Below are 24,499 nucleotides of genomic sequence, written 5' to 3'. Positions count from 1 at the left end.
TAAATAGAAGATTTACTTTATTGGTGGACATTTAATACTAATTATATACAACAAGTGCTTAGATTCAACTTTAAAAAGAATCTGTTGAAATAAAATATTTGAAAAAACAACAACAACATGTTGACTTCACTTGCATTTCAACCACATGATGACCGTTGATACGACAGGTGGACGGACACAGCCGGGACTTCATCCCCTGCAGCTGCCAGACCTTCTGTCACCAACGCTTCACCTGACTTTCACCGGACCGCAGCAGCTTCAACGCTGAGATCAGTCAGTGATGCAAAATCCTACAGAGAACCAAAGACGGACTTCACCGGTGTTTCCGTTAAAGATTACTTCTAAGACCGAGAAGAAATAAAAACTTAATCTTCGAAGGAATTTTCACTTTAGAAGAGCAGTAGAAAATCTGCCTGGTCGTTTTTTTGAGGAGGATTTCACATCACAGAGAACCTTTTGTACATGTCAAATTTAATTTACATGCTGGGACACTTCATTTTTCACATGCAAGAACCATCCTTCATATTAATCTCATTCACAGCGACATATTTCACTTGTTTTAGAAGGCCTGGTGATCTTTAATGGCCCTGGATTATTAAATATTAGTGACCAGCACCATCACCTGATTGAAAGTCACATGATTGTCTCTCATGTCAGCGTTAAATCTCAGACATCAATCCAGGTGAGACCACTTATTATAAACATACGTCAGGTGCACATTATCGTCATAAAAAGTCTCCTTCATTTGACCACACATGACGGTAAAAAAAACAAGCTTCCTTCATTCAAACGGATACAAACCTGACTTGAGCTTATAGGAACCAAAACAACTTCAAGATAGTCAAGACAGAAAACAGCATATCATTTATGACTGGAGGGCGGATGGTGATCCAAACGAACCAAACAGAACAGACACAAAAACATCTTCATAATACCACCTTTAGCTCTAATAGCTGAATACTTAAGTGCATTAAATAACTTAAACTGACGACATTACATTAAATTACAGTCGAATAGTTCAGTCTTCCACTAGAAGACAACTGAATACTTGTGACCGATGTGTTCAGGAGCGCTCCCTCATCGGCCGCCGGAGAACATCCCGTGTTCAGTCATCCCGGCCGGCTTTCCTTTGTTTTATTCCGAGTGGTTGAGAAAGTCGGCGACTCCTGTTGCTCATTCAATGTCTCAAACAAGAAGCTGCTGGACTGTGTAGCCGACGTATCATTTTCCATTTGTAGAGCGACGACTCGGGACCGCTGTGTCCCGACGTGCAGAAACACCTGCAGTGAAAGCTGAAGTGGAGATCCGGGCGCTTATGAAAGTGTGTTTCTGGAAGCAGAAGAGGTCCTGAGAGAACATCTGAACTGTACAAAAGTTGGAACTCTGGTTTCTTCTCTCGTCTGTACAACTGAACATTTCCTGTTTGTTTCAACATGTTTCTGTGCTGCTTCCGATGAGGACTCCACCTCTGGTCCCCGTGGCGGAGCCGCTCTTCATCGTCTCGCGGTGACGAGTGTGATGCAAGAACATCTTGGACGTGTTGCTGCAGACGAGCAGCTCCTCCGTCTCCTCTGAGGAGCTCCGATCGTTCAGCCGGGGAACAGATGCCTTTCTCACTTGGTGTGGCGGCTCTTGGGCTGAGCTCCAGGGCTGGAAGAAGAGCCAAAATGTCTCCCCTGGCTCCTCCAGCGCTGGCGCAGGACAAAGTCGTAGTTGGCAGTGGTGCACATGGCGTAAAATACATTGGCTTTGTCAGGTATCTGGAGCTCTGAGGCAGAAAGAGGAATGAGGTGAAGTGGTGTCATTTAGCCTCATTTGTTCTGATTCTATTTAAATCTCTGAATAAGAGACATTTTCAGCAATGTCTACATATTAAACCTATTTTATGGCAAAAAAAATTAAAGGCAATTAAAATTATAATAAGAGCAAGGTTTTTTTTTGTAAACACCACCTTGAAACATCGCCACGTCTTGCAGCTGATTTATAGTTTATGAATTTTTTTCATCCATTTCCATTTAGTTTTACAGAAAACGTTTCTCAATTTCAAATTAAATATCGGCATACATTTAGCAAGTTCTTGCATTTAAAAGAGCAATTTTGAAGGGCGATTTTTTTTTCCTTATTATTGTAAAAGAAAACCAGAACTATTGACTTTTAGGCTCATAGGTACAAACAGTTTTTAAGATGTAACCTTAAATCTGATGCTGCTTGTGTGGCAGCTTTGTAATCTAGTACATTACTGGCATCCAATATTACCCGTCAGAAGACTTGTCTTGTAATTGATCACAAGTTATGAGCAAAGAAAAAATACACTAAAGGTAAAATATACACAAGACCTGCTCGGGGTCAAAAGGCCTTCAGGTGAAACTTAAACTCAGAGAAGTTTACGCAGCCAGATGTGAGGCCTGAAAGGGAGAAATTCACCTTTTCCATTGTTGAGCATCTGGCAGAGGTTGTAGTCGTGGCAGCGGACGTCCTCCATGTGGTGTTTTTCCAGAGCCCTCTGAATGACCTGCGGTGTGTGATCCTGACTGGTCAGCTGGAGAGGAAACACAGACGTCAAAATCAAACCAAAGTCAAAACCTCACATCTGTAAACAGAAACAAGCGATCAAAGTGATGATGTATCAGAAACGTGAAGCCTGTAATTTATTTACAAATGAATGTTTTTGTATTTACACCAGTGCAGATAAATCTGCAGTAAAGCAACCAAAAAGAGACATTATTACATAATAAAAATCATTTATTATACAGCTTTTCTCAAATTTTATATCATTTGAAAAAGGATATTTTTAAGGGAAATACATTTAGACGCTTGATGTTCGCAGTGAACATCAGTCATTATTTAGAGCTTTGTATCTATTGATTGAATAAAAGAAAAGATAATAGACAGATGAAATAACTTTGAATGAGAAGCCTGAAATTATAATTTGTCCTTGTTTGACAACCACATACATTCATTTACAAATGCCCCCAAAAAGATTCTGATTTCATGCACCAAATCTTTTGCTCTAAAGAAGCCTCTGATTTAAATCCTCTTGCATGTCAGTTTTCTGAAGGATTAAAAAAGGTCATTGAGCAATTCGGAGTCTTCCCTCGTCTGCTTTCTTTATTTAGAAAGTGTTAAACAACAGTGTGGATGTGCAGCAGATTACAAAACTCACCAGGATGCTCTTGTAGACGTTTCCGTTGCTGACACACTCCACGCTGACCCGGACGATACACGAGTCGGCGACCTGCTTGTTGTAGACGGGCAGCGCGACCTGAGGGGAACAGCTGGACGACGACGACGACGACGACTCCGGGCTCAGAAGCAGAGAGGAGGAGCTGAGGTCCGGATGTGAGGAGCTGCAGGACGAGCTGGAGAGGCTCGGGGAGGACGTGGACATGGAGCTGAAGTCTTCAGCCACGTTGTGAAGGGAGCCCGGGAGAGACTGGAGGCAGCGAGAAGAAGAATATAATGAACGTCCCCGTTGACCTCCACACGGACTGTAAACGCACAGCAGCATGCAGACTCGTGCTCGTACCTTGAGTTTGAGCCTGAGGGGGGAGGGCTGAGGGGCCGACAGGTCCTCCATGTCCGAGCTGCTGGAGCCAGAAGACGACACGCTGATCTGGTCAGCGTGGGTCTTCCTCAGCGAGTTGTCACAGGACATTCGCAACCTGCACATTCAACACCAGCACTTTATTAGAAAAAGCTCCAAATTATTCTCCTTATTGTTTTTAAGCACACATTATGAATCACACACATTTAACACAATGCAAAGCTTTAAATGTTGAAGGTGAATTCCAGCATTAGTGCCGTTTCTAGAAGGTTTTGAACGACAGAACGATTGTTCTGTAGATAACAGGAACATTTATTTTATTTCCACCCACATTTCAATGAAATATGATGCACAGGGTTTTCAAGGATTTCTTAATATTGTGTGATGCAGCTTCTCTGAACATTTTCCTGTTAACTACAGAAATCACGTCTGTTTCAATCATCATGTTTTTATACTGATGGTGATAAAAAAAAAATTCAACTACTAGAGTAACTAAATTCAAACACATCCACTTCTGGCAGGTTTTACGTGAAGCGGATCTGAAGACTTACATGGCGAGCTTCTTGGTGAGCAGACGGCTGCTCCACGAGTTGGGAGAGGCGGGACACGGGTCGACCGGAGGCTCCAGCTCACGAGACAGTTCATAGCTGAAGAAAAAAACAAACAACAGATGAAATGAGGCACGATGGGCTTTGGAAGAACCCGCTTTAATATCTTAATGGTGTATTGGATGAGGCTCTGTGTGTGTGTGTGTGTGTGTGTGTGTGTGTGTGTGTGTGTGTGTGTGTGTGTGTGTGTGTGTGTGTGTGTGTGTGTGTGTGTGTGTGTGTGTCTCACCTCTCCTGGTCAGTGAGCAGCGTGTGCGCCTGCAGCCAGGCGGTGATGTGACGGTTGACTGGCAGGTCGTAGTGCGAACAGGAAGCCTGAAGCTGCCGGATCTGAGAGACGATCTCAAACTCCTGCACAGGAAGAAATAAGGCAACATATTTAAAGACATTTTATTTTGGACAGTCATTCACATGAGACACCACTAGGGGGCGACACTTACCCGTCTGCGTTTCTCAAAGTTGATGAGTCCGCCCTGTAAAAAAAAATAAATAAAAGGGAAAAAACAACCAGCGTTATATTGGGTCGTAAATCCACTGAAGCACCACGAAGAAGAATAAATAAAGAGCTCACCTCCACAGTGTCGGTCAGTGCCGTGTCCAGCATGGTGAGCACCGTCAGGTAAGTGCCCAGGTACGGTACGACACCGCTGCTGCTGCCGCTCTGAGGACAAAACATAAAGCCACATTTTTAATATGTGGCTGCAAAATTAAGACAAAAAAACTCAGTCAACTAATTTCCCGCAGATGTTTTGTCACAACGGTGAACTCTTAAATGATCATTAGCTCCAAGTAATAAAGAAGCCTGAAGAAAAGAGGATGTTATATTGAGCTCTCTAATGCATGTCAATAAACATAAAACAGCTTTGCTTCACTGCACACTGCAAACAAAAGAGCATCACTGTTTAAACAGTGAATATTGGGGCTATGAAACCTAACACACAATCTCACCTGAACTAAATAAGCTGATGCAGAGCGGGAAACCCTTCACACGCGGTTTATATCCGTCCCTACGTAAGGGGAAACACTCACATGTCATGTGAGTGTTTGTGTTCAAGATTTCCATTAAATGCTCAGATTTTTTAAAAAGAATAAGGAACCTGGTGTTTTTTTTTTTTTTTTTAAATCAAAGAGCTTGGAGACTTTTACAGAAGTAGAACTGATGATGTGTGCAGAGAAAAGTCGTTCCTTTCTTAACTGACTGACAGCTGACGCATTCATTTTATTTTCGTGGTTAAACATGAATTCAAGAGGTAATTTCCAGAAAAGATGTCGAGCCGTCCTCTCACCGCGTGTCTGGACTCGGAGCCGAGCTGCGCTGGTTTATTGGTCGGGGCGTCGCTGCTGTCCGGTTGACTCCCATCCTGCAGAAAAGTGGACGACAGTCACGTCAACACTGAGGGGACGAAATAACTGGAGTTCAGGGCGTTAATGCGAGACGACAACACCGTGTTATGTAACTGTTCTCGTCAGGGTTGAGCAGCTCCTAACAGGTTGCTGTGGGTGTGGGATGGTGTTTCTGCAGAGCAGGAGGCACCGTGCATCCACACCGGGACACATTACAACATATACTAAGAACCACCGATCAGTTCTGCTAACTAACAGGCTTTTATTTGCAGTTTTATTGGTGTAACAAAGGGCTTTTCTTTGTTTTACAGAACCTGCTGATAAAAGCAATAAATAAACCTTCGTATCAGTAGTTTATAACACTTGGTACAATGCAGAGGCTTAAAGTTAAGCTCAGACCAAAGATTTACGAAGAGACCGTTTCTGTTTCAGGACATTTCAGATCTCCGGTTTCAAGTTCATGGCATTCATTTGCATAAATCCCTCAAAAACTCACTATGATTATCCTCGCTCATGTTTTAAGACACTAATAATTATATTCAGCTACGAAAAAGTCTGAAAAGCTGTCAGGCTTTAATCCTTCCTGCGGTGCAGTCGATATTGTGTTTTAGCTGTTTTTCTACCACCGAGCTCTTGAAGCCGGTTTTACTCAATTCAACACTGCACACAAGAGCTGGTGCACCTGTTGTAATGAAACCAGAGATGTGTAGTTACCTCCACCAGGATCTCTCTGCTGGTCAGCACACAGTTCTCATCGGGGAAGGTCTCCCACAGGTGGTCGAAGGTGCTCATGCTCTCCCTGAAAACACACACGTTTCATTTTTACAGGAAAAGCGAATATTTCAAATATGATTTCTGGGTGAAGTAACCCGTGTGTTGCTCTGAAAACGCGTGCTGACCTGCTGACGGCAGCCCAGGTCTTCTTCAGGCGATACACAGCGTTGGACTGCAGGGCCGAGAGGATGGCCCTCAAGGAGGAGAAGTTCTTCAGCTGTCTGCACTCCTGCAGACGCACAACGCAGCGTTGGCAATCTTTCACACAAAACTCACGACTACACAAACATTTAATGTCGGGTATTCTTTGGACTCCGACCTGCGCGATGGCGATCCACCTCTCGATGATGCGAGCTCGGTGGGGGGGGCTGGTGTGCGAGCAGCGAGGGGTGCTCGGGGCGGTGGGGGGGTACAGGAAGTCAGAGGAGGAGCAGGGCGATGAGAGGGGGGAGGAAGTGGCCGGGCCGGGCGAGGACGGGCAGAGGAGCGAGGTGATGACGCGGTTGGTGACGGCGTTGAACTGGGAGATGGTGGCGCGGACCGTCGGCGCCAGGTTACGGTTCTCCTTCTTGTCGCGCTGCGACCAGACGCAGCCCAGGCAGTGGAAGGGCACCACTCTGACAAACAGCTCCTGAGGGACGGACGGGGGGAGGAGGAGGGAGGAGAGGGAGGACAGGGGGGTCATAACAAGCGACTCCAACCATCATTGAGTAACACAGAACTTTTTTTTTTTTTTTTTTTTTTTTACAGAAAAGGAAAACCTACAGCGTCCAATCTGGCGAGCTGCTCGGCCACCGCTCTCACAGGGAAATCCATAAACGTGTCCTCCTCCCCGGCGTCTCCTCCGTCCTCCTGGTCTCCTCCGTCCTCCTGGTCTCCTCCTTCCTCCTGGTCTCCTCGTTCCTGTTGCAGTGATTCATCGTCGCGCTCCGACGCAGACGGGCTGCAATCTATCAAACAAAAATTACATCCAAAACGGGCAGCAGATAAAAATTAACAGTTAGATTACAAAAGGTCCTTTTCATGCCATATAAGTATCTTACTGCTCATCTGTTGAAATCCTTGTCTATGAACTTAAACGTAAACACATCGGGATTGGTCCGGCTTCATTTAATGTTTGTATTTAAAAATAGAGAATCAGAATATAAGAGCCAATTAAAGTTGATCTGGAGCCTCTGATATGGGGCAAATTAAATGATGATTTTCTAATAGAAGGGCTTAAATATAACAGATGGATAGTCTGTGACACACACACACACACACACACACACACACACACACACACACACACACACACACACACACACACACACACACACACACACACACACACACACACACACACACACACACACACACCTTGTTCCTGGAACCTCTTGAGCAGGACCTCGGCAGTCTGAGCCAAACGTCTGAAGCAGAGCCGGCTCCTCAGGTGGACACACAGCAGCCGGGCGGCCTGGTACAGAGGAGGCTCGTGGAAGTCTTCACCGTGGTCGTTCAGCCACAGCCGGATCACCGGGAGTAAAGTACTGCGGGAGAAAAGAAAACGGGTTTATTACCGTGTTCAGTTTAACCTGCTCGGGTCGGTCCTGCTGGGATTAAGGGCGACCCGAAGAAGAACATCTGCGTGATTTATTACAGACAAATTAAAAAATAATTAATCCTTCAATTGGGAGGTGGGACAATATCAAGCTTTGATTTTAAAAGCCGATTACCCAGGACTGCACTCACCTGCGAGAGCAGACCAAGTTATCCACGTTGGTGGCCAAGTCATCTCTGTGGTGGAAAAAAACCAAAACACAAACACTTATCAGCTTAACTTCAAATTAAAAGAGTACAACCAACAGAAAAGGACAAACGTGGCAACCAACCGATGACAGAAAACATCCTGTGAACCATGTGGTGGAAATGTCCTGCAACACTTCGAGTCCCCGCAGAGACGCCGCGGCCTCGGTACAGATAACAAGCGTAAACAGACAAATGTCTCTTTCAGGGTTTAATAACGCCGTCATGAACTTTATACACGCAGTAAAAGTGAAGCACGGTGCCACGTTGTCTCACGTCTAAGAACCTGCTCGAAGTTTTACAACAGGATCCTTTTTTTCTTTATTGCACCAACATGTCACACAAAACAGTCCGAACGTCTGACAGTATTTTTGTTTTATAATTTCATGACAGCAACACAGTGTTACATCCTGTCCATCATCCTGTCAGGCAAAAAGGAGGGAAAACGCATTTCCCTTTTTGGCCTGTGGCTGATCCCACAAGCAGCTCACAGGAAACCTGTTGCCACCAGCAGAGCAGATATGAGGGCGACTGTTTGACGAATAATACGTCAACTCAGCAGCACTATAGTTATAGAGCACAGGCGGTCATTGGAAACCCAACAGAGGTAAGATGTAAAGAAGTGATTGAGATCAGACAAGTTTTAAGGACTTTAAAGTCACTTTTACCTCTTTAATTATCCACTTAAGAAAACTTTTTTTATTTTTTTATTCTTTGTTGTCGAAGAGCGAGCAACCGAAGTTATCCAACATTCCTACAGTCCAATTAAACCAGGTGAGACAAAAGGCTGGAGGGCGTGGACGCTGTCGTCATGACCTCTTTTTAAAGGAACAAAGCCTGAGACTGTTTTGTTTGGCTCATGACGATAACACCCGTCATAGAAACCTGCCGCGGGTCAACAGAGGTTCGTGAATAGCCGATGCGACGTAAAGAGAGCGTCGAGCTGACGTCTCCTTTGGGAATTGATTTGTGCATCTGGCGTGTTGTAAAACCTGGTTTACGCACAACGCTCCACATTAAACCCGTTTTAAAAAGTGGAATAACAAATCAATGTCAATGAGGTCAGAAGCAAATATTAAAGCGCTCATAACTCTGTCTGGTTTCTGATAAGCAGGCGTACCATTAGGACAAATAACCTTCAACGGATTTCATGCATCAGATCAGGAAATTACCCAATACATTGTTTTTGTCAGGGCCATGTGATCAGTTTTTTAATGAACTTTTATCCTTTTTAGTATCTCCTAATATAAAATCCAAGCACTTTAGCTGTTTGAATGGATTTTCTACAAAACACAGCAGCTGTAAAACTGCACTTATATGCTTTTTTTTTTTTTTTTTTTGGTCAAAGATTTGCAAATAAAATTGACAACACTTATATGTGCTTACAGACATGAGTAGCACGAATCCAACACTTATTCATAGGGCCCCATTCAGACAAATCAAAGTGCTCTGCAGACACATTAGAATACAAAGAAAATAAGATATTAAGAATAAAATAAGAATGTAAAGACTGCAAATAAGTTCCCCAAAATGTTATTCCTCTGTCCACCAGCACAAATCCTTCTTGTTAAACTTGTTAAAAGCAACAATGATCTCATGTGACCAGCTGACTCGTGTTAACACGGTTAAACAAACGTCTGCAGAGACTCTGCAGTTTCTCACCTCTGGAACAGCAGCTCGATGAGGGTGCTGGTGGAGGTGAAGGCCCGGTAGGTGGAGAGGAAGACGTGGATGAAGTCGGGCTCCCGGTGCTCGGGGTCCAGCAGGTGGGTGACCAGACGCTCCAGGGTGCCGGCCTTCAGCCTGCGCACCTTCACCGTGTGGTACTGGGCGAAGCCGAAGGCCGCGGGGAGCTCCGCCGTGTCCGAGCTCGGCAGGACGGGCTCCCTGCGCAGCGTGACGCCGAACACGGCGCCGTCCTCCTCCTCCTCGCCCCACTCCTGCACCGGATCCTGCCGGGAGAGAAAGTCAAGGTCAGAGTCATCAGGAAAAGAAAGACCAGATACAGGATATGCACTTCTGTTCTGCTGCTTTCCTCTGCAAAAATTCACTGAACTTTATGAGGGAAAATTACATCAATAATGTCTCATCTAATCTGGATTCATGCAAATATTATTTATAGTACTGCAGAGAACACAACACACACCAGAACAGTCCCATTATGTCCCAAACATTTTGGCTTTCTAAACAGCTGATGGGTGAAACTCTGCGTCGGTTGAACTCGATTCTGGAGATGCTGCTCGCGACCCGGCCTTGAAATGTGACGCAGACAAACACCTAGTGACTGGACAGAGAGGCATTCACTGACATACTTGTTTACGTCCACAAACACGAGAACAATAAATCAAGTTTAACACAACCTGGCCTGGATTTCTCTTTATTTTATTGTTACTCAGCTTCAACGATCCTCTCGCATTATATTACATCCTCCAAAACCGTGGAGGAACAGTGATGAGTGGCCGTGAAGAAGAGATGTTTCAGTAGTTGTATGTGATACAGACAACCAGCGCAGCCCAATAATCACTGAAGCTCCACTTCACTGGGTTTTACTTTTAGTACATTTCATGGTGGCAAAGCTTCAAAAATTTCCCAAGTAGTGAAATTGATTGATTTTTTTTTTTTTACTTATTTCAAAAATGAAAAGTGAGAAAAAAAAAATCTCCAGGAGAGATTATTAATAATTTCCACATTATTGATGATATATAGTTACGTTACACAATGTCCCAGCAGTAAGATTGATTTATACAAGTGCACTTTGGTCGATGTATGTTGCGTTTAAATATACTATAACAATAACCTGACTCGACCTATTTACTGTGTAATGAAGTATGTCAACTGTCAGAGATGAAGATCGATATTACTTCAGATAAAATCTTGTAGCACGTCAACAACAAACAGACAGAAGCGACAATGCTGATTATTGATTTCTGGCCCAATTAGACACAACAGCTCTTCACAATGAGCTGCTGTAAGTGTTTTAGATTTTTAAACGCAGAAAACATAATGAGAGAAAACTAGTATCAGTCCTATCACTACAGAAAATGATAAAAAAAGAAGTTAAAACGGAGTCTAAATGAGATCAAACACAGGATCCTTGCTGCAGAAATAAAATGATATTGAATGACTTTGTGCCCCAAAACCATACTGTCACATGTTTGATGACAAAGTGCAGCATGATGTCAACCCTAACGTCTCAATATCACCTCATCTGGACCGGTCACAGTCCTGGAATGAGAAACGTGCGTCCGTATACAGGCGATATGTAATCACTGTGTTGTTTTGGCACGTGTGACAATAGAAGCAGAGCATGTTTGAAAGCAGCTGGTGTCACATGACTGAAACCGGGTGAATCGGGTGAATTACACACCCTGCAGTCAATGACACTATTATCAGTGTGTTTGTCCAGCTGACACAGAATGAGGCTCACATGAAGCTGACTGCACACGAGAGGAAACTAAGAACTAAAACATTGTCCAGACGGGTTTCTTCTGTTCACTTCTTCCAGCTCACGACCGCAGAAAATAACTTTAGTATGAGTGATATTTAATTTCACCTACCATAGATAAGTGCCATTTCCTCATCGTTATCCCGCTCTCAGAGTGAATAATTACTCTTGTCTGTGAACTCCAGCAGCTAATTAAGGATTTAACGCCGTCCTCTGACAGTTCACTCCAGCTGATTCTTTCATCTTTAAAAATTCTATTTACAAAAAAAATTGTAAAGTAAAAAAACATAAATTGAGTCCAGACGTGTGATTTGAGCAGCAACAGTCAGAGTGTGGACTAGAATGAGAGCTGGCTGAGGACAGAGGAGGAGAGTTATTTCACTGGGCGGGGCTTATAACCAGGTGAAGGCGGGGCTAAGACTGTTCACCAATGGATATACAGCAGCAAATGCCATCAGATATTATTATGCAGATTTTAAATATGAGGCTACGACTGGAAAGTTGCATTGATACCGATTTATAACAAACTTCAGGTAATTTTAGGTTACAAACTTCTTTAATTCACTGATACTGAGCCTTGAGATCTTCTGTCATCAATAAGACATCTAAATCTATTTATTTCCCTCCAACAGGGTGTTCGCTGACAATAAAAAGTGCAACTGCAACCTCACTCACTGCAGTAATGCTGGGATGGACCAATAACCTTGACTGTGAGCGAGTGCCTCAGTAAAATACAAATACTGCATTAGGGGGTATTATTATGGTGCATAAACATCTGTGTGCGAGAATGAATTATGTGTAAAACACTGCTGTGGTTGTGTTCCAGTATTCGTTATAGACTTTGAAACAGAAGATTGCTGAATACAAGAACTGCAAAGATGATACAGCGACATCTGGTGGCCAAATCTTTAACAGTAAAAGATGGACTTTCAGTTGAAGTGGGGGTAGAAAAATAAATATATACCCTACGTTCCAATATCCATACTACCAGACTAGTTAGTATGCCAGAAACATACCATACATAGTACATAGTATGTTAAATGTAGTCAGCCAAAAGTACCAGGGTGTACCAGAAGAAGAAGAAGGAGGAGGAGAAGAAGGAGAAAAAGGAGGAGGAGAAGAAGAAGGAGAAGCATTAAAAAGAAGCGTACTCGTTCAAAAATTGCATCCTTTTTCTTTTTAGTTCAAATGTTGCGCGACGGATTCGAACCAAAAGGGTCAAAGTTCAAGGTGCATTTTTATGATGAAGTAGTGTCCCAATGGAACACATACTACATGCAACAGTACACACTTTATACATACTGAGAGTAAAAACAACTAGTATGCAGGGTTAGCCTTCCTCCTGCAGTTCTCCTGCGCCTCCCACCAGAGGAGCGTGGGCACATGTACGGGCTTCTTACGCAACACAAGGGTTGCCCACCCGCCCGCCTGCCCACCCGCCCGTCCACCCCCCACCCGGACAACCACGTGTCCCCCACTTCAATGTCTCTTAGTTGTTGCCGATGCTGAAATAACAGCTTTTTGTCCGGGATTTTCCACCATTGAATCAGGCCTGATATCTGAAGGGACGCGCACGTGCATCTGCATTTGTAGAGGAGCCAATAGGAACGCCCCCTCTCTCTCCGAGATGACCCGTGATTGGCCTAAAGTCTCCGTCACGGGAGAGATTTTCTGAAGCCTGAACACCGAGCCGAGAGGAGGTGTGGGAGTCCAGCGTTCTCTCAGACTGCTCGAATATTCTGCACCGTGGCACCAAAAATAACCGATTTCTCTTTAAGTAGCTGACTGAATTAAAAAAAAATGAACCCTGCAGATTTCAACCTGCAGGAAAATGTTTATATTTAGTTTTTTTTCCACAAAGCAAGTGGTGCTAATTTTACGGGAAGAGATTAAACGCTGCAGCTCTAACATCTGCAGGCGAGAAGCCAACTCGAGGCCGTCGTCACCATGCGAAGAGGAATGCATTCACGCCATCAAAGAATCCGGTCGGGACAGTTCTTTCCGTCCCGTCAGCCGTGGCATCCTTCCTCGCCCGTGGTGTGACATATCGCATAAAACAGATCTTCTCTCTTCCTTAAATGTAAGTTTGTGACTTCAAGGAAGCACACAATGGAAAAAAAGAAAAAATGAAAAAAAAAGAGTATAAATTAAGAGAATACTGTACAATTTATCGAACACATTCAGAGACGAGCCGAGCAGATGGGACGTCTTTAATCAGGACGTCCACTGACTCATTAAGCCGAAAGGGAAGAATGAGCTTTTTGTTCGTCTAATGAGTTTCTGTCCCTCTCCGCATTGAAAAGTCGAGCAACAAATCTCCCATGTCAGCCGAAGCCACCCAGTACGTCTACTAAACAAAAGAGAGGCGGTAAGAGGGACCCCAATTACCTCCAATTAGACGTATGAATGGGTGATGAGGTGACCCGCAGGCAGCGAGGACAAGCAGGTCAAAACATGCTTTTTTGGTTGTTGTTTTTTCCAAAATTCTTCACAAAAGGCTTATTTCAGCAGGAAATACACCGTAGACAGGAATATGATTTACTTCCTTCTCAGCGTCACTGAACGGTCGCCGAAGCCGATGACGTTCTGACTGGAAAGAAACGAATGGAAATAGCGGAAGTTCTCACAAAAATATCCGACGTAAACAATGACTGAATATACGACAGCTGACACGGAACGTCATCAGCATCACACACCGAGTCAAATAAGCCCTAATAATTCATTGATTAAAGACTCGAAGGACACGAAATCTAACAATGCATCTAATCTGGAAAGGAGTAAATTAAAATCAACAGTTTTGAGGATCATAATTCTTCATCAGTGAGCAAAACTCAGTAATTCCTGCCTCTCAAATATGATGACTTTGTGTTTATTTTAGTCTTCTACGATAACAGAATGAATATCGTTTTGGGTTTGAGACTGTTGTTGACACCAACATGGGCTGTGGGAACTTTTTATGGACATTTTTATGGCTATTTATTTAGCCGGAAGAATAACTGGGGTAAAATAAATGGGGTGGACGATGAGAACTGACACAGAAAAGCATGAACTGATCTCTAGTCGTCAAATTAGTTCAGACTTCAGAATCTGTCGAGTCTCCTGCAGGTTTTAAATACTATAAAGGAGATTTAAATACTGTACAATCTCTATTTTGAAATGTCTCCATGTTGACCCTTAAATGGTCTGTTTGAACAGTAAACTGCAAATTGACAGTGCAGATATCCCAAACTTCTTCACGCTTGGACCTTATCATTTTGATGTATTATTTTCATGCAGGACATTTTAAGTAAATATTCTTCTAAGATGTAAAATACAACAGAGCAGCCGACCGGTGACTTCTGACCGACGCTATCAACCCGAACTCACCTCACACGGTCCGTCGGTGTCCAGCGACTGGAAGCTCCTCAGCCACACGCCGGGCTCGGTGTCCGTGTGGACGCCCACGCAGTGACTCGGCCTGAGCCACAGCAGCTTCTTCATGCGGCCCACTCGGCTGCGGAGGCTGCGGGCTTCCCCTCCATCGCTGCCTCCGCACATATATATATATATATATATATATATATATATATATATATATATATATATATATATATATATATATATATATATATATATATATATATATATATATATATATATATATACAGGAAGAACGGTCCTCATCTCCGCGCTCGGTGTCGGTCACGCTGCGAGCCCACGCACCTCGTCAGATCTCTCCTACACCTGCCGCCTCATCTGTGTCGAGGCAGAAACTATCAGCGAACACTCATTTTACCTTTATTGCAGCCAACTCGGAGGTCACCGGGTCAGATCAGCACCTGACACAACAAAACCATTTGAAATCCACTAAACAAAGAGCTGTTGTAAAAATGTGGGTCAGTAGTAGTTGATCATAAAAAAAAAAAACCTGATTTATCTCGCTGGGACACAAATCAGTTAACGTTGCAGCATAATTCAATTCATTAGCAGCAGCATTTCAACTCAGTGGATTCCCCTCGTAATAAAGATAGGTCCATCTGTTCTCCCCTCGGCCGGAGAGAACAGATATCGACCTATAAAAAGACACTTTGTCTAAACACATGAAGGAATTTAGTGCTCAAATCGCCACCAGTTCATCGCCGGCAGCAAACTCTGTTCACAGAAAAGCATAAAACTGACACTAAACTGAGCGTATATATGAAATGTCACCGTACAGGTTTTGCCTTTCTAAAATTACAACGGGGATATGGTGGTTTTTAGACATAAAAGTGTAGATTTTAATACTCCGATTGCTAATTCAGTGTCAAATAGCTTTGAATGAGAACAAAATCAAAGTAAATCATTGAACATATGAAGACAGCGATAAGACAGACATTTACACATTTAAAACAATTCATAGCTAATCCAAAGACAAATCTCTCCCACGATGTTGTTGAAAGACATTAAATCAGATCAGATATAAACCAAAGGAAAATAAAGAGCCACTTACTTGTAATGTTGCTCCTGTTGACTGCTGGTGAATCCTGAAGTGTTCATGTTCAGAGCTGCAGAGAAGAATATTCATGTAGAGACGGTGTGAAAGTTGGAAGGAAGAGACTCTGGCATTTATCTCAGAGGACTGATTGTTCTTTGTGGGTGGATGATGTCCTGCGCATGTGTGTGTGTGTGTGTGTGTGTGTGTGTGTGTGTGTGTGTGTGTGTGTGTGTGTGTGTGTGTGTGTGTTGTAATGGCCACCTCCTCCTCGTGTGTCTGTACTGCCTGATATATATAATTATCATGTCCCATTTTAATTGTGTTGACTGCCCTGCCCATTACAACAAACCACAAACTATCTGCCCTCGTTTTCACCGTGGACCCTGAACGCACCACGACACCCAGAAACCCCGCAGCGACGGTGGAGACACATTTTCGTGCCTTCACTGACGAAGCATGATAGTTTTGCTGATAACGTGTCACGTGCGTCTTTACCTGGGAGTGGATTACACCTGACAGACGAGGGGAGCGCGCGCCGTCATGACAGTCACGTCACATGAAGCTTCCGCAGACAGCTGAGGCATGTTTGAGGGAAAGCCTGGTGGCTGGAGGAGATGAGGAGGAGAGCCCACGCTGTTGGCACACATTCAAACTCCGCAGCAGGAAGTGCAGGCCCCCCCCCTCCCCCCTTCACTGATTGGTTGATCAGGAAAAATAAAAAAAACACCAATAAGATCAATGCATAACAAATAAGCTCAGGCTAATGGATATATTGGATCCGTACTTTACAACATCATTTTAGGTTGCGTAACATTCAATTAAACTTTATTTGTAAGTTGAATTTACACTTTTTAATTTTTTTTTTACAAACAACTGATAATGAAATCTGAATATATGCAACTGTAATGTCGTATAGATCTTTATTTGTATTGATACTGAGCAGGCTCTGGACCACTGAAATCTTTTTTTGTTGTTGTATCTTGTCACCTAGTTTTGATCGTTGGTCATGCCACCTTGTTTTTCTTAAACTCTATTTCAACTTTGTTTTAATCTTCATTTTAAATCCTGATGCTGTGCAATATTTAATGGGTTTCTTTTTAGACATGTGTGCAAAACTTTTCACAGCATATTTAAATCTAATGTCTCAGGTTTATAGATCAGTGAAGAGCTATGATTGGTAAACGCTATGAGCTATACTGCTTTTATTCTTAACATGTAACAAAAAAAATACATATATGGGGTGTTTATATGAGTTTCTTACAACAGAATCCAGTCATCTTCTTTCAATCACAGCCTTAAATATTCTTTCATTACTTCCCTGCAAACAAACTTTAGCAGAGTTTTTAGTATCCTGTGATGTTTTAAATCTGTGAAATTAAATGAAAAATAACTCTAGCAGAACAAATGATGTCACCAATAAGGCAATAACCTGCGATTATAATCATTACTTGAGCTTAAAAAATATCTGGGGACCAATTCTCTGATTAAATACGTGGTCTCAATGGCTTTTATTTATTTATACATAGCAACAAACCTAAAGGCTGAACACTGATTGAATAATTTTCGAGTGCTGGGATCCAAAAAGCATTCAAATATTAGTTAAAATGAACAGCTGCAGTTTCCCACTCTTACTAAACTCTCCACATCACAAATACGCCTTCAAACAAACCCTCGATATGTCATACTGGTCGAGCTCTAACGGCAAGAAAAACTCAATTGAGAAAATGAAGTGGACATGAAGCTCCTGCAGATGATGTTACATCCCTGCTGCCCTTATTCTATTATATCCTTAAACACACAAAAGAAAACCTAATACCTGCACAAAGTCTCTGAGGTTATCCTCTGACGTTCTGGAAAGAGGATTTATTGTTGTGCCAGCAACTCAGGCGTCGACCAAAGCAAACCACTTGACACCCAAGAGTAGGCTCCAACAAACACAAGGTGTTTGAGTAGAGAGGTGGGACCGCGAGATGCCTAACGTAGCAGGAATAGTTCAGGTGTGGGTGCTCGAGTCTTCGGGTGGGAGGTTTCCCGTGCAGCTCTCCTGTTCTGGGACAAATCACGAGCGTCTTTAGTTTAATGTGACTAAACTACGAATAAAGGCTGGATTGGTCATACGTGTTGGCTTTCAGCACGCTGCAGGCTGCAGGGCAGAAAGTCTGTAAGATAAAACCCAAAACATTCACAGTGTATTCAGAGAGGAAGCCTTTGGGGACGAGGGACTAAGTTCTCCTACATACGACACACCCATTCATGGTGAAAGGAGCAAAAAGGGAAAGAAAAGTTTTGATTGTTTTTCTGTGATGAAGAGGCCAAAATCTGAACTGTGGAAAAAGAGGAGGAGACACAAGTATTGCAGACAAAGAGACCTGGCGGAGAACTTCACTGTTGTTGAAACCAAATCATTTATACAGTAAGAAAAGACATGAATGCATCAGTTCATCCCAGAACTATTAAATTGTGCTCATCTCACAACATATCTAAAGATATTTGTATTTTCTGCAAACAATTTACTGAAACACACTAATAATTATAGAAGTGAGAGTTCATCGCAAATCATTCAGGTTATTATAGATTATTTGTTAGTTTATGATTTGGAGCATTTGTTTGTCTTTCCTCCCGACACCGAGCTGTTGGATCAGAACATTGCCTTCTTCCACTGCTTCTTCTTGGACCTCGAGTCGATGATCACCTGCGACTGACGCTTGAGTGCTTCTCGTGAGATGATGTCACCCTCGTCCTCCTCACTCTCGTCCTCTGCGACACAAAACAGTGAAATAAAGACAAACTGAGACTGTGTGTGTGTGTGTGTGTGTGTGTGTGTGTGTGTGTGTGTGTGTGTGTGTGTGTGTGTGTGTGTGTGTTACAGCTCACCGTCGTTGGAGAAGTCCAGCGTCGGATCCTCGGGTATTCTGACTCGGGTGTTGTACTCTGGCAGTTTTCCCTCAATCTTGACAAAGAACTGCTCAGAAAAACATAAAGTCACACAAAGCAAACAGTTAAAGACTCCCACCAGGAAAACATATATATATATTTTTTTTTTAAATATAATTAATCCTGAAAGTCCCAATTTCCATTACATCTGCTTTTTTTGTGGGTCTTTTCATGCTGAAAGTGTGATTTTGGAATCTTAGTCTGTTGATTTTGTTGCTGGACCTTTAAAGTTTTAACTGGATTTCACTTCTATCTACAATTTCTCAATGAAAAGGAAGTTAAATTAACTTTAGACCACTTTAAGAATTTTAATTTTTGAAACAACTACAGAATCTATAATACAACCCACTAACATTTATTTGATCAGTTTTATCATGTCAGAAATGGTCAGCCTAGTGTTGAGATGTTTGTGTGTATCTACAGATGATCAGGCTGACCTCACATTTCTCCTTTCAGGTAACGATCGAATAAAGACGACAATCAAGCAAATTTCTACAGAACCCATCAAGCAAACGAGGCTGTTTCTTTTGGAGATGTTCCCAAACGCTTTCTCTGTGGTCGGTGAGTCGTGCTGACCATGTGAACCTTCTGTGTACAGTGTGATTCATCTAATGGTCTCCCCCACTCCTGGAACTCAAACTGTACGAAAAACCTACCGCATACATTTACAGGGATTTCCTCTGCAAATGAAAATCCCTTCTACATCCCATCCAGAACCAGAACCTGTATTTTAAACCCCCGCAACGCCGCCTGAGAGTTCGTAGAGCTTTTAAATCTCACCTCCTCTTCCTCCATCTCCTTCATAATAGCAGCATGATCCTTCCCTAGAAGCTCGTCGTACAGTAGCTGTAGTTTCAGCTCACACTGGGTCATCAGCTCCACAACGGACTGATCAGAGTCTGGAAGCACTTCAGGAGCTGTGCCCTCACTCTGGAAGGAGAAAGGAAGAAGCTGTCAACAGAAACATTGAGGGAAAAAGGAATGAAACCCAAAGATTGGTTTTGAAGGAGGAAAAGAACATTTCTAGATATCAGGAATGAGAAGGAACGGAGAAGTGCTCATCTGAGGTTGTATAATCTGTGTTTACCAGTGGGATGTGTTGCAGTTTGTCTGCCAGATGCTCCACTCCGGCTCGAACGGTACAGATGGTTTTAGAAAGCCAATTCAGGCGCTTTTTGGCTGCGTCACACGTCTGCTGCTGAGCCTGCAGCTGCTGTTCACGCTCCTCCAGCATCTGCTGGTCGCTAATGAAAACCAGCAGAGGAAGAGGAGAAGCTTGAGAATAAGCTCTCGTTCGTGAGCCTCCGTTTATACGTGTTTGGATGCTGGTTGGACGCTGGCCAGCTCAGTGCGTCAGAAGGGAAGTCAATTCAATGATGCCAACATTTGAACACCATTTAAATGTGCAAAAGAGAGGAAGAGGAGGGAGAAACAGAAATCACTCACACAAGCATACGGACACACAGACACGTTAAACTGAAACTTCTATATGGTCCTCCAAGTACGCATCAGGACGGTCGCTGTCTCATTCAGGGGTCACATGTGAGTCTCACCTGGAGAGTTGAGCCTCCCCGGAGTACTTCATCTCCTCAAACTGCTGCTTCAGGAGCTCCTTCTGCTCCTTCAGCTGCAGCAGCACCTCCTCATTCGCCGCCTTCAGCTTCTCCAGATTTTGGTGCATCTCCTTCTGAGAGATGAAGCGCTCTGCTATCTCCTGCACACAAAACACACGATAAACAGCAGCCACACTTCAGTGCGGTAACAGGTGCAGTCCTCTCACACGCTGAGCTACCTCGATGTTTGTGACCGCGGTGGCCTCCTTGATGCGTCTGAAGGCCTCCTCGAAGGTGGAAACGGCTTTCTCCTCTTCGCCTGCCATCCTGGTGGTGCTGTGCTGGGCCTCGCTGCTCAGCTCATCCGGCTGCGTCGTGGATCTCTGGGCCTGCGGGAAGTTTACAACCGCTCCAAAATGTGAACATAACTCACGTTCACTCGAAACCTCGCTTTGAATCAATTCAGATGAGATTCTGTGGAGGCGAGTGAGAAGGCGTCGCACGTCTCATGTACAACCGATGTGTCCCAGAAGGATTGTCCAAAAATACGAGCCCAGTTTTTAGACACTCCTTCCTTCCCTTTTCTAAACCTGCTGACTACTTCTGAGAAACCGTAGGACAGGCGACCAAAAGGAGGAAGAGGATCAAACTAAAACTATAACCCCAAAATGACTTTCTTCCACTGTATGTGTGACCGTTATGTATCTCACCCTTTTATCGATTTTGTCACCCTGAGCTTTGCGCTCCTCGACCTTTTTCCTGTAACTTGCTATGATGTGCTCTCTCTCTTTACGCTCCTTGTACAGCAGCTCCTCCTGCTGCTGTAACTCGGCCTGAGGAGGAGAAACAAGGGAAGATGGGTGGGAAACAAAACGTGAGTCTGACAGCAGATTTTTTTTCCTGTAATTTAAACCATGTTGGAGGCATTATGTGGACAGACATGACACCCTCACTCAAATACTGTCTCCATATTGTAGAGGGATAAAGTAGGCTAATGTTTCTGTATGAGATCATCAAGAATGCGTGTTGTGAACTCATGGCCGAGGAGGCTGCAGGTCACCTTCAAAGCTTCCTTGGAGAGCTGAGCATTGTTGTTCATGGCCTGCAGGTGGTGAAGCTCCTCTCTGCACTTCAGGATTTCTGCCTCCAGAATGTCCATCTGACCCTGGAAAGTCAGACTCTCGTCCTGGAGCGGTGAAAAGGTGGAAAAGAGAGCGAGAACAGGAAATATGGAGTGAGAGAGGTTGCTGTGATCGAGGATTTACATTCTAATCTGAACAATATATGCACTAGCACGATAACATTTCAAATTAAAACTGCTTGCAGTGATATTTGGGCCCTCGCAGCTTCCCGACTTACGATACGGTGGTCAACACTGCTGCCTCTCAGTAAAAGGTTTGGGGGTTTGATTCCCCCTTCTGTAACGATTTTTTTTTTTTTTTAAATCGTACTATAGCATGTCGTCCAAATTATGGAAAAAAAAAAAGTTATACTACAGCAAAAAGTGACCTAAAAGTCATTTTTGTGTCACTTTTTGGACGACATGCTATAATATGACTTCTATATCATATTTTGGACAGCATGCCATAGTATGACATTTGGGTCACTTTTTGGCCGCCGCGCCACGGGCACACCGATCGACAAAAATTCATTCTTATGATAACTTTTAATCCCAAACATGTTAAGAGGGCACAGACTAAATTTCAAGTCGGTCCGACAAAATCTGAAGGAGGAGTTTGTTAAAGTGCAACATGTGCGAATCGCCAAAAATGGCGACTAAATAAAAAATGGCGGACTTCCTGTTGAGTTGACGTAATGGTGCGACGTAACTTTTTTGTACGTCTAGGTGTGATACACATGTCCACCGAATTTCGAAAGTGGGCCACGCCCACTCGCAACTCCACTAAAATACGAAATTTTTCGCCGGGAGAGACGGGTGTACCAACTTTCACGAGTTTTTGAATACGATAAAGCCTCCGAAGATGCAGTTGTTTACGGAGAATCATAATAATCGCTTGGATAACAATAGGGCTTCCGCACCATCGGTGCTCGGGCCCTAAAAAAAAGAGAAAATGTAATGGTGCAATCCTTAAGATTTTTATGTCAGTATTTATGTTTTTTTTATTATTATCCGAATTAGAAACTCAATGCATTCACATCCTGTAATCACCTTTATATAATGGTGTTTTACATTGTTAGAAGCAGAATCCACCTCCTGGATTCAAAGTGCCAACACACACATCAGCTTCTCTTCTGGTGTATTTCTGACAAAAGTGGCTCCTCAGGGAGTGTCGGCAGATCTATTTACTGCAATTGCTGTTGCCACGGTAACCACGCCAGTCTCCACATAAGTACAAAAAAAAAAAAAAGTGTTTTGTTTTTTAAAGTGTGCCTGCAGGCTGGATGTCCACCATAAGAAATATCTGTCGTGTGAAGGTATAAGTGTGTGAGTGGAGCAAAGCAGCATGTGGAGCCAAACAGGCCCAAACAAAAACAAAAATAAAAAATAAACATGTGCATGTGGGACGAACCTGCAACTGACTTTTGAGTCCCAGATAGTTAGCCATGATCTTCTCAGCCTCCTTGCACTTAAACTGGGTTTTCTCCAAGCTGTTCTCCAGCGCACGCAGACGCTGGACACACACACACACACACACACACACACACACACACACACACACACACACACACACACACACACACACACACACACACACACACACACACACACACACACCTCATTGGTCACAGAGCTGTTTTATCTCCGTGTCCACTTGTCTGTCAGTATATGTTTGATATTTTCAGGAGTCAGGTGGGTAGCTACCATGGCATTCTCCTCTTTTTTGCGTGTGCGAGCATCAGCAGACGCTGCTCCGCTGCTGCGACCGGGATTCGTCCTCTGGTACTCGATCTTCAGCTCTCTGAGGTGGCGCTGGTGGGTCTGCGTTGTGTGTTTCAGGGCGTTGAGACGCTTCGCCCTGGACAGCACCCTCTGGTCCAGAGTTGTGAGGGCCGCCTGAGAGAAAAGGCAGTGACACAGACAAGGAGAGATGCATCCTTGCAAGTAGTCTGAAATTATTATTATTATTATTAATGACACTAGAAAGTTAAAATAGACTGGAAATATTTGGTGTTTTTTTTTTATATATCAAAAACAGTTGAGCTGTGTTTATTAAACCGCTCACTTTTCCTGACATGTTGCGGTACACATCCTTCTCCAGGCCTCTGTCGTGAAATGCCGTTTTGATGATGCCTTCATCACCCTAAGAGACGCCAAAGTGGACGAGATTGTAACTGCGATGTTTAAAGTCTTTTGATTGAGATAAATGAGGACACAAAAATAAAAGAGCAGAGAGAGAGAGAGGGGGGACCACACGTGACCTACAGCATTAGCTTCATACAGGTTCTTGTACAGCTTCTTGGTCTCCTGCCTCAGCTGGCGGATGGACTCTCTGTTGTTCTTCATGGTGGTCTGAGAACTCTCATAGTACGCAGTTCTGTCGCCCTCTAGTGGACACATCCAGTCACCACACCGATATGAACACGACAGTAGGCGACTCCGCCATCATTTGCTAATGTTTGCCGTGCAAAGTCTTCTATTCAATTTATGTAACGTCAATGGAAAGTTTAGTTAAAATTTAAAAAAAGAAGAAAAAAAAGTGACGTAGCTGCTGATCACGTCATCTATCAGTGAATCACGGCGACGTCCTTTAAGCATGAACTGATAACAACCTCACTTTCATACAAACTCACCCAGGAGCTGGATTTTCCGCTGCAGCTCCGCTATCTGCTCGTGCAGCGGAGGTTTAATCGTGTCGGCGCTGAATGCCATTTTGTGTGCTGCGTCACTATCGCACACAATCAACGAATAAAAACCAGAAACAACGGCACCATCCCGCTTCAGCCCGACCGAGGACGTCTGCTCGGCCGCAGTGTTGCCTAGCAACGTGTACACATGGGCCACAGTGTTGCCTAGCAACATGCACACGTGGGCCCAGCAGCTGTCTGGAAGCAAACTGCACAGATCTCTATAACATCACTTTTCATGAAAACTATGAT

The 24,499-nt window shown here is 43.6% G+C and overlaps 2 protein-coding genes across 7 annotated transcripts; both read right to left on the bottom strand.

Moving 5' to 3' along the window:
* On the bottom strand, positions 1–16,532 carry rgl3a (ral guanine nucleotide dissociation stimulator-like 3a). 4 transcript variants are annotated; one of them, XM_069704916.1, is made up of 20 exons: positions 16,449–16,532; positions 15,969–16,023; positions 15,145–15,235; positions 14,867–15,036; positions 9,718–10,007; positions 8,002–8,046; positions 7,630–7,799; positions 7,036–7,220; positions 6,590–6,901; positions 6,396–6,499; positions 6,211–6,295; positions 5,439–5,513; positions 4,724–4,813; positions 4,593–4,625; positions 4,382–4,503; positions 4,096–4,191; positions 3,527–3,662; positions 3,164–3,433; positions 2,425–2,539; positions 1–1,768 (listed from the first exon to the last, which is right to left on the bottom strand). In XM_069704916.1, the coding sequence occupies exons 3-20, from the start codon at positions 15,161–15,163 to the stop codon at positions 1,614–1,616; spliced, it is 2,472 nt and encodes an 823-aa protein (XP_069561017.1). In that variant the 5' UTR covers positions 15,164–15,235; positions 15,969–16,023; positions 16,449–16,532; the 3' UTR covers positions 1–1,613. The 4 variants fall into 4 exon arrangements, with proteins under 4 accessions (XP_069561017.1, XP_069561018.1, XP_069561016.1 ...); XM_069704917.1 differs by lacking the exon at positions 16,449–16,532 and having other exon boundaries at positions 15,145–15,252; positions 15,969–16,089; XM_069704915.1 differs by lacking the exon at positions 16,449–16,532 and having other exon boundaries at positions 15,969–16,089.
* Positions 16,533–18,339: 1,807 nt separating this feature from the next.
* Positions 18,340–24,351, bottom strand: odad3 (outer dynein arm docking complex subunit 3). 3 transcript variants are annotated; one of them, XM_069704926.1, is made up of 13 exons: positions 24,194–24,351; positions 23,826–23,947; positions 23,626–23,703; positions 23,265–23,456; positions 22,972–23,073; positions 21,501–21,626; positions 21,151–21,273; positions 20,680–20,829; positions 20,441–20,601; positions 19,975–20,131; positions 19,668–19,817; positions 18,828–18,915; positions 18,340–18,710 (listed from the first exon to the last, which is right to left on the bottom strand). In XM_069704926.1, exons 1-13 carry the CDS (start codon positions 24,270–24,272, stop codon positions 18,592–18,594), a joined length of 1,647 nt encoding a protein of 548 aa, XP_069561027.1. In that variant the 5' UTR covers positions 24,273–24,351; the 3' UTR covers positions 18,340–18,591. The 3 variants fall into 3 exon arrangements, with proteins under 3 accessions (XP_069561027.1, XP_069561029.1, XP_069561028.1); XM_069704928.1 differs by lacking the exon at positions 23,826–23,947 and having other exon boundaries at positions 23,626–23,750; positions 24,194–24,278; XM_069704927.1 differs by lacking the exon at positions 23,826–23,947 and having other exon boundaries at positions 24,194–24,268.
* Between the last annotated feature and the right edge of the window lie 148 nt (positions 24,352–24,499).

The sequence above is a fragment of the Brachyistius frenatus genome, unplaced genomic scaffold, assembly GCF_029030835.1.
Source record: "Brachyistius frenatus isolate BFR_SWC_R1_liver_20210118 unplaced genomic scaffold, ASM2903083v1 Contig_53, whole genome shotgun sequence".
Classification (NCBI taxonomy): Eukaryota; Metazoa; Chordata; class Actinopteri; family Embiotocidae; genus Brachyistius; species Brachyistius frenatus.
Note: the sequence above shows the minus strand (reverse complement) of the source record. Positions and strands in the feature narration are given on the sequence as shown.